We start from the raw sequence: 9,669 nt of genomic DNA, 5'->3' as shown, positions 1-9,669 counted from the left end.
GTAAGCATGCATCTATTTAAATCTCTCTCTCTCTCTCTCTCTCTCTCTCTCTCTCTCTCTCTCTCTCTCTCAGAAATATCAGATCCGCGGAAATACGGAAAATATTTTATATAACTCAGGTAAGGAAGGCGTGGAAAATGATGCTCGTTTTCTGTTGACGGGAGAGGGGTGCCTAATTAAAAACGTCTCGCTCTACTTCACCCCTTTTCCCCCTTTCTCACGTCTCCTGGTACGATGGAGAGAGAGAGAGAGAGAGAGAGAGAGTAATACAGTAATGAGCAGTGTCCCTCAACTCCCTCCCTATCCCCAAGAAACTGTGGATTTTAGGATAACTTCAGTCTGTAGTCCACCGAGTTCACGTTTCACATGAACGGGCTATTACTGCTATTACTACTACCACTATCATTACTACTACTATTACTACTACTAATGCTTTGGTTACCACTTGCCTACTGCTGCTGCTACTACTACTACTACTACTGCTAATGCTTTTGTTACCACTGAGTTAATACTACTGCTGCTACTACTACTACTGCTGCTACTAGCCTCTTCCTCCTCCTCCTGTTACTACTACTTAAACTACTACTACTACTATTATTACTGTACTTACCCCGTTAAAAATGAGAAAACTTGTTAGTCACGGCCAGCTGCTGTGTGATTGGCTGAGAGGCTGCCAGGCCCCCAGCAGCGGTGTGAAGTCAGCTCTATTTCCGCTAACTATAAATATTTTCTCAATCATTTGGCTTCAATTTTTGACGTTTAAAGAGGGGTTTTGACATAGATTTAATGGTTTCCTTTTGCTCTTAGCTTTTTTCCTAGCGATGTTGTGGAGGTTTCCGTGCTGGCCAACATTAGATTTTTGTACTTAGCAACCATATAACCAAACAATTACGTGCTCCCTACGTGTCATTAAGTGGGTTGGTGGAGGGTTAGTGCCCCTTCCTGTAAAACAAATAACTCAGAGTCAAATGGCCACCCCTAACGGGATTATGGCATCAGGCAATAGATAGATAGATAGATAGACCATTGTAGAGGTTTTTGAGGTTAAGTTTAGCGTACTCTGCTGCAGCTGACTCTGGGACTATTAACCCTCAGCATATCACAGCAAACCCGAGGAAGCCTTTCAAAGATGGCATTTTCCGTGTCCCGGCTGGCTTCTCGGCTGTCGGCATCAAGATATGTGTCCAGCGTTCATTCAGTTAGAAGGTTATCAGGTATGGAGCGTGTTTAATTCCGAATTTCAGTGATTTACTGGCCCGTGACAGCCTGAGAACAGAATCGAAATCTTGCTTAGCCATCGGAATCATGCTTAGCCATGTATTTTTCCTCAGTTCATTGTTTTTTTTTTTTTTCCTATAGATTGCTCACTCTTAGACTATTTTCCAAAACCAGTGAAACGGTACGGCAACTGCCATTAACTTTTCATTGTCTGATGTGTGCACAGTTATCCCAGCTTAATTAGGGTACCGTAGAAGGAAAGGTAATATTCAGGGGGACTTGAGGTGGAGGGAGGGCAGCCAAATTGCAGGACAGGGCAGCATGAAGGCAGTATGTTTGTGGCCACCCATTACAGGCTTACAGTATCTGGCAGTAGGTGGATATAGGTAAATAGCATCATTGGAGTCAGCAAACTAAGAGGGAGAGACTGCCTGTGAATGTATGTGAGTGTGGTAGAGGGGGAGGAGGAGTCCAAGGATGAGCTGGAGGGATGGAGTCAAGAGGTATGTGAGAAAGAGTGGTGAGAGTTGAAGTGAGGACAGGGCAAAGTAAAGGCAGTTTGTTTGTGGCTGCCCCGAACGGGATTAAGGCACCTGACAATAGAGAAGGGGTGTGTGAGCTGGGAGCAGGGCAGTGAAATGGCAGGGGACAGGGTGACATGGAGGTGATTTGTTTGTGGCCACCCCTTTCAGGATTAAGGCGTCTGGCAACAGATAGATAGCCAGTTGGTCAGCAATTTAAGACAAAACTTTTTCCTTCCAGTCAGTCAGCATCACTGGAGTCGGCAGGCTAAAGTTGGCTTCATTGGACTCGGAAATATGGGAGGACCAATGGCAACAAACCTGATCCAGAAGGTACATTAAATTGGGTAGTGGTGGTAGTAGTAGTAGTAGTAGTAGCGGTAGTAGCAGTACAGTACATCGTGTGAATTCCAAACATCTGATTTCCAAAACCCTCCATTTTCCAATTATAATTTCATGAAGTAAAAGGTCACCCTTTGCGGGATTAGGGTGTCGGGCTATAGATAGATAAAAAAGGTGTTAATATCATCCGTCCTCTCACAATCTGTTTAAGCTGTTTGAAGACAAAATATAACAATAGATGATAATAGTAATGTGACGTAGGCTTTTTCATTGTAATACTGTTCATGGTGCTGTGGGCTATTTTTTTTTTACATGATTTTCTCGTGCAAAGTTCAGTTACTAAGGTTCTCTAATCAAAGTGAAGAGTGGAGAGGTATGTGATAGAGGGGGGTGTGGGCTGGGAGCAGGGCTGTGAAATGGTGGGGTGGACAGGGTGACATGGAGGCGATTTGTTTGTGGCCACCCCTTACGGGATTAAGGCGTCTGGCAATAGATAGATAGGTAGACAAATCAAAGGTTTAGTAGCTGTGAAATGATGGGGTGGACAGGGCGACATGGAGGCGATTTGTTTGTGGCCACCCCTTACGGGATTAAGGCGTCTGGCAATAGATAGATAGGTAGACAAATCAAAGGTTTAGTGTATAATTTTGTCCCTATAACAAGGACTTCATACGCTTAACCAGGGACACAGTCTGGTGGTGTATGATGTGAGCAGTGACGCAGCGGCCCGGCTGGAGGATGAGGGTGCCTGTGTGGTTGGAACCCCTGCCGAGGTGGCCAGCCAGGCGGACCGCATCATCACCATGCTGCCCAACTCACAGCACGTACGATCGTGCTACACTGGCGAACACGGCGTCTTTCAGTGAGTTACCCAGGATTCCTTGTACATTGTGATCATCATCATCATTGCCACCATTGTCATCATCATCATCATCATCATCATCATCATCACCACCACCACCACCATCACCACCACCACCACCACCACCACCACCACCACCACCACCACCACCACCACCACCACCACCACCACCACCATCATTATTATCAATACCATCATCATTATCATCATCATCATAATTATCATCATCATCATCACCACCACCACCACCACCACCACCACCACCACACCACCATCACCACCACCACCACCACCACCACCACCATCATTATGATCACAACCATCATCATCATCATCATCATCACAGTGCTGCCTGACTCACAACATGTACAGTCCTGCTACACCGGCAAACACAGTGTCTTTCAGTAAGTTAATGAGGATTGCTTGTACGTCATTTTTATCATCATTACTGTCATTGTCATAAATTTCATAAAACTGCCTTATAGCTGCAAGAATAAACCGAAGAGGATGCCACCTGGATTCCCAAAACCCCCACTTTCCATAATATGTTTTTTATGCAGTAGGTGTTGCTATCTCGTCACATAAGCAGAGTACAGTATGTTGGATGGAAGAGTAAATTTTGGGCAGGTATAACAGAAAATATATTACCCATACAAGTCTTCATTACATTTCCTGTTTGTGGCACTGTAAGCTATTTTTCACATGACTTTCTGTTAGTTATCTTTATGAATCTGCGCTCCAGAATACTCAGTTGTACATAATGCATTTGGACTAAAGCATTTTTGATTGGGGAGTTTGTACTGTATTGGCGTGAAATCACATCCGAACACTGGCAGACTGAGTGTGATCATGCTAAGCATTATTCAGTCAGATCTTGCTTGAAGTCTAGGTTGTGTGCCATCTGAATGCTACCTGTACTGAAACATACGTCTGGTTCATAAGTGAGGGATTATACCTCATACCAATTAATCTGGCCAGGCATGTATGGCAACACTGTTCCTGCTGAGATTCTGATTGGCTGGAGGTGTTTGTTCAATTTCTTTGTTGCTTAAACTGATACTCTCTTTATTATCAGATGTGTTACTGAGTTTGTCGACAATACAGTCGTCAAGAGCAATAAGAAATCCGTTATATACTTAACAACAATGAAATTTTCGTTGGAAGATAGAAATATGAGTCAACAGAGTATTATAACAGTCCAAGTCAAGGTCAGCATTCGAACAATTCCTTTATATCGCCGACACTTCATAATATAACAGAAAATTAAGGAAACCTGCTTGATGTAAGCGTTGGTATAACACATTTAAATTTTAAGATCAGTCCATGCTGTGATAATAGAGGAGATATAATGAAATAGTTTTCCTTTAGCCTACTTTGATTTTCGTGATTTTTTCAAACCTCCCTCCCCAGAGAACTTGTCTTTTCATTAGAATTTTTAATTATTCAGAGTTGTGGCACAATTTATGGGTGCGGACTGATCTTAAAATTTAAATGTGTTATACCAACGCTTACATCAAGCAGGTTTCCTTAATTTTCTGTTATATTATGAAGTGTTGGCGATATAAAGGAATTGTTCGAATGCTGACCTTGACTTGGACTGTTATAATACTCTGTTGACTCACATCTGATAATAAAGAGAGTATCAGTTTAAGCAACAACGAAATCGAACAAACACCTCCAGCCAATCAGAATCTCGGCAGGAACAGTGTTGCCATACATGCCTGGCCAGATTAATTGGTATGAGGTATAGTAATCCAAAATACATCAGTTTCTGATTTCAAAACAACTTTGCTATGAATCACCCGAGTTTGTCATGTACAAGCCTTATTAACCCACAACGCTTCCCTCTAGGACTCAGTTCTGGCAATGCATTAGCCGTAGAATATGATGCCGATCATGGAGAAATGTGATGGAAAGGATATACAGCCATAGCATTATCTTATTTTACCACTAAGCTATGTAAAATAAACCACAAAAGGACAAAATATGTACCAATTTTAGGTGAAAATGACACTAGTGTGCTAACGAGGACGGTACGAACTTTGACCATCCACCCTGTTCTCGTCCAGGGCGGTGCAGGCTGGTACGTTGATCCTGGACAGCAGCACCATCGACCCCACTGTGTCGAAGGAGATGGCAGCGTTGGCCACCAAGAAGGGGGCGGTGTTTATGGATGCACCTGTGTCTGGAGGTGGGGGATTTTTTGTATTATTTTATGTCACTCTCATCTTAAATGTCAGGACAAACTTGCCTATCCTCGGGCTACTACGCTCCTCATGGGCAACATAGGATTGGATGATGGATGGAGGGATTTTTTAGGGAAGCTGATGCCTGTTGGACAAGAACAGTAATGGTAGTAGTAGTGATAGTAAAAATAGTATTAGTTGTAGCAGAAGTAGTGGTAATAGTAGTATTATTAGCAGTAGTTTAATAATAGTATTGGTAGTAGTAAGAGTAGTACTGTATAGTAGTAGTAGTAGTAGTAGTACAACAATAACAACTACTACTACTACTACTACTACTACAGTCTGTCTATTTATCACTATCTATCACTCCATCTTCAGGGGTCAATGCAGCTAAAGGGGCAACGCTAACCTTCATGGTGGGGGGAGAGCAGCAGGAGTTTGAGGCAGCGAAGGAACTGCTCTCGGCGATGGGCAAGAACATTGTTTACTGTGGCGGTGTGGGTAACGGCCAGGCGGTGAAGATCTGCAACAACATGCTCCTGGCCATCACCATGATCGGCACTGCTGAGACCATGAATCTGGGAATGAGGTGATTTGTGTGTGTGTGTGTGTGTGATATTTTGCTGTGAGGTTTTGTGTGTGTATGTGTGTGTGTGTGTGTGTGTGTGTGTGTGTGTGTGTGTGTGTGTGTGTTTACCTAATTGTATTTACCTAATTGTGATATACAGGAAATGAGCTGTGCTCATAGGGTCCCCTCTCTGTTTCTCAGTAAGTCAAGTGTGTGTGTGTGTGTGAGATTGGCAAGATAACTTACTGTATATAAGACGAGTAAGATAACTTTTATTGTGTATAGAATGAGCGAGATATCTTTTTTTGTGTACAAGGTGGGTTTAACGTGATTCTGTTCTTGTTAAATTTAGGATAAAATCATGAATTTTTTTTTTTTTATTTAATGTTGCTACTGTTGGATCATGTTTTTTATTTAACTTTTGTTTCTGCATGAGTGGTGAGTGGATGGGAGTGTGACTCATTCGATTGGGCAGACTTTGGGTAGCATCTCATTCTGTCACGTTTTTTTCTGGCTGGCTGGACCCTACCTCACCCCACCGGTAGAAAGGAGATCTGAATGATGATGATGATGAAAATACTCAGGCATCAATGACTCACTTTTTTTGTTTTGTTTCATTTCATTGTGTTTATATAGGCCCCAACGTGCTTGCATGCGTTGGCCTTGGTCACCTAATGGCGGCTTTCCACGATGCTTGATCTCTAGCCGCATGGAGAGCTAAATAAAATCATCTGGTGTTAGCTGGAATTGTGTATCAAGGTGGATAGCATCATCATCACCGTCATAATCATCGTCCCTCTTCTTTTTTCCCTCCAGCAAGTAGAGTGATGGGGTGGAGAGATATATGAGAGAGGGGGGTGTGAGTTGGGAGCAGGGCAGTGAAATGGCGGCGGACAGGGCGACTTGGAGGTGATTTGTTTGTGGCCACCCCAAACGGGATTGAGGCATCTGGCAATAGATAGATAGAGTGAAGTAGAGTTCAGAAGTTCAGGAAAAGGAAATTTTTTGGGACTGAATAGAGAGGCTGCTTGATATTGAGCAGTGTGGAAAGAGAGCTGGAGATTGAGCATTCTGGAGAGCTGCCATGAGGTGTCCAAGGCTGATGTATGTAAGACTGCTGGAGCTGTTATAAATGCAATGCAGCTAACTTTAGGGTACGGGAATGGTTGCAGGTTAGGTCTGGGGCATTTATAAATGAAACGACACTGTTGCAGGTTAGTTTGGAGCCTTTATAAATGAAACCAAAGTAATATAGAGTTATGGAAATGGTTGCAGGTTATGTTGGAGGCTTAATAAATGAAATCAGACAATATTAAAGGTGTGGGAATGCTCTCAGGTTAGGTCTGGAGCCTTTATTTATGAAACCAAACTATATTAAGAGTTGTGGGAATGCCTGCAGGTTAGGTTGGAGCCTTTATAAACAAAACAAAACTGTTGTAGGTTAGAGTCTTTACAAAGTAGATGGAACTGATATAAATTTGTGGGAATGGTTGCAGGTTAGGTCTGGAGCCGAAGCTAATGGCCAGCATCATTAACACAGCCAGTGGACGGTGCTGGTCCAGTGATACATACAATCCCGTGCCTGGTGTGATGCCTAACGTACCCTCATCCAACAACTACCAGGTTTGTATGGACCCCTGTAACAGCAGATGATATGTTACTAATTCAAGGTGCTTCATTTCTCTTGGTGTTTACGGTGCAGTAAGCCATTTGTTCCTTGATTTTCCTTTATTCCCCAAACTGCATCTCTCTGGAACTCACTTCCCCGGAGTTGTTTCCCCTCAAACTTCAACCTACAGCTGTTCAAGTCCAGCTGTTATAGATGTTTTATGAGTGGAGGACATGAGTAATCTGGTGTAAGAATTATTTTTGTTTTTATTCATTTGTTTTCCCTTCCTCTGTTCTGGTATTAAAAGAAAAAAAAGAAAAAAGTCATTATGATTCTACTTTCCAAAATATTCCACTCCCTGTAAACCCCTTGGAGCCAAGCATTTTGGATGTGGAAGTTTGTTCCATGGCAGCGAGACACAGGACATCACACTGATATCCGTTCTTATTGAGGAAGGTTTAGGTTAGGTTAGATTTGTATTCTTAGTATCAGGTTTGGTTAATTTGTTGCCAGTTAGGTTAGGATAAGGTAATTTGGTTAGAGTAAGTAGAGATGAGTTATGTTGATTGTCTTGGGAGAAAGAAGCTTAGGATGTGTACGTAGTGCAAAAGTGGTATAAAGCATGGAAGTCTGTCCGCCAGAATGAAAGGGTCAGGCAGCGTAGAGTGATACAGTTGTTGCTCCTCAGGGTGGGTTCGGAACAGCACTGATGACGAAGGATTTGGGTCTTGCTCAGGATGCCGCCACTGCCACCAAGTCACCCACACCTCTCGGCTCCCTTTCCCACCAGGTACATGTTAATCTGTCTGTCTATCTGTCTATATTTATTTATTTATCTGTCTGTCTATCAATCTGTACCTATTGCCGGATGCCATAGTCCCATAAGGAGAGGCCACAAACAAATCATCTCCATGTTACCTCGTCCTGTGCCATTTAGCTGCCCTCCTTCCAACTGACACTCCTCCCTCCTCCATATACCTTCCCACTCCGTCCCACCATCTCATCCTTGGTCTTCCTCTCTTGCTCTCCCTTATGCTCTTCTAGTCAGTCTCTCACTCCCCAGCCTCTCCACATGACTAATACACAAACCTTTCCTCCCCAGATATACCGAATTATGTCCAACAGTGACCTGGCTGAAAAAGACTTCTCCTCCATCTTTCAATTCCTTCAAGAGCAGGAGGAGTGAAGCAGCTAGACCAATGCATCACACTCCTGGCTCTGTTGTGGCCTTGTGTGGGTTAGACATGTAAGTTAGGAGCACTAGTTATGGTAGAGAAAATCATAGAAATAATTGTACATTCAGGTATGGAAAAAGTCCTCAGTAGATGTTGTTTTTTGGTGATTTTTCCCAATGTAATTCCATATACAGTAGATGCTTGATTTAGTGAACTAATCCAGCCAACCCCCATTCTGTTATCTTGAATTTTCCGCTAAGCACTAGTTTTGGTATAGAGAATCCTAGAAATAATTGTTCACTCAGGTATGGAAAAAATCCTCGATAGGTGTTGTTTTTTGGTGATTTTTCCCACTGTAATTCCATGTACAGTACATGCTCAATTGAACAAACTAATCCAGCCAACCCCCATTCCGTTATCTTGAATTTTCCGTTAAATCGAGTTTCGTGACCAAGGCTTAGTATAAGGGAAACATTTCCAGTATTTCGAGGTACTTTCCGCTAAATGCTTAAAGGCAACCCAAACCTAGCAAGCTATGTGCTAATTCTCAATGCTACACACAGCAGTCTGAATCCATAAGTAATACCCCCACAAATGCATTATTTTTATACAGAATTTCCCTAACGACTTGTACTCATTTTAACAGAAATTTTCCCTTAAATGATTCCATTGTCTCAGGCTTTTGCTAAATCAGTGTTTATTAAATCGAGCATCTACCGTAGTTACTTTGTTCTCTTCTGACATGTATACAGAACCACTCACAGCTTGAATGATGTGTCAAGGCTTTGTGGATTAGAAATGTAGGGTAGGAATTGTAGTTCAGGTGTAGGAAGTCCTAGAAATAATAGTTTGTTAAGGTATAAAAGTTCCCTCACACTGGTGGCTCTTAAGTGGCCTTGTGTGGGTTAGAAATGTAAGTTGATTCAGGGTTTAGTCTTAGAAATGTTGGTTTGTTTTGTTATAGAAAGTTCTTTGTATATGCCCCCTTTATTTATATTAATTTTCCTTTTCTTCCCCTGTAATTCCATATAGTCTATTTGTTTTTATCTGATGGAACTGGGCCACCCTTACAACTGAAATGCTATGTTCTGGTTGTATGAAATGTGGTGAGTCTTAGTTGTGGGGTAGGAATAAGTCTCCCTGGTTGCTAGTCAAATTTACTTTCCAGTTTGACTACACACATGGTCA

At 42.4% G+C, this 9,669-nt stretch overlaps 1 protein-coding gene across 1 annotated transcript; it reads left to right on the top strand.

The window, feature by feature from the left end:
- Positions 1-1,119: 1,119 nt before the first annotated feature.
- On the top strand, positions 1,120-8,555 carry LOC145396186 (3-hydroxyisobutyrate dehydrogenase, mitochondrial-like). Its single transcript, XM_080269625.1, has 8 exons — positions 1,120-1,214; positions 1,981-2,072; positions 2,765-2,943; positions 5,013-5,134; positions 5,508-5,718; positions 7,194-7,320; positions 7,995-8,096; positions 8,409-8,555. Exons 1-8 carry the CDS (start codon positions 1,130-1,132, stop codon positions 8,490-8,492), a joined length of 1,002 nt encoding a protein of 333 aa, XP_080125751.1. The 5' UTR covers positions 1,120-1,129; the 3' UTR covers positions 8,493-8,555.
- Positions 8,556-9,669: the final 1,114 nt, after the last annotated feature.

Source organism: Coenobita brevimanus, chromosome 35 (genome assembly GCF_032717465.1).
Source record: "Coenobita brevimanus isolate Jiangsu-jjx chromosome 35, ASM3271746v2, whole genome shotgun sequence".
Classification (NCBI taxonomy): domain Eukaryota; kingdom Metazoa; phylum Arthropoda; class Malacostraca; order Decapoda; family Coenobitidae; genus Coenobita; species Coenobita brevimanus.
The sequence above is the reverse complement of the archived record's forward strand: the minus strand, read 5'-3'. Positions and strand labels throughout refer to the sequence as shown.

Bases quoted from the DNA above. Each gene is read 5' to 3' on its own strand.
- LOC145396186 (XM_080269625.1), top strand. From the start codon at position 1,130: ATGGCATTTTCCGTGTCCCGGCTGGCTTCTCGGCTGTCGGCATCAAGA. The intron at 1,215-1,980 runs GTATGGAGCGTG...TTTTCCTTCCAG, and splicing joins TTCAGTTAGAAGGTTATCAG to TCAGTCAGCATCACTGGAGT. The intron at 2,944-5,012 runs GTGAGTTACCCA...GTTCTCGTCCAG, and splicing joins GGCGAACACGGCGTCTTTCA to GGCGGTGCAGGCTGGTACGT.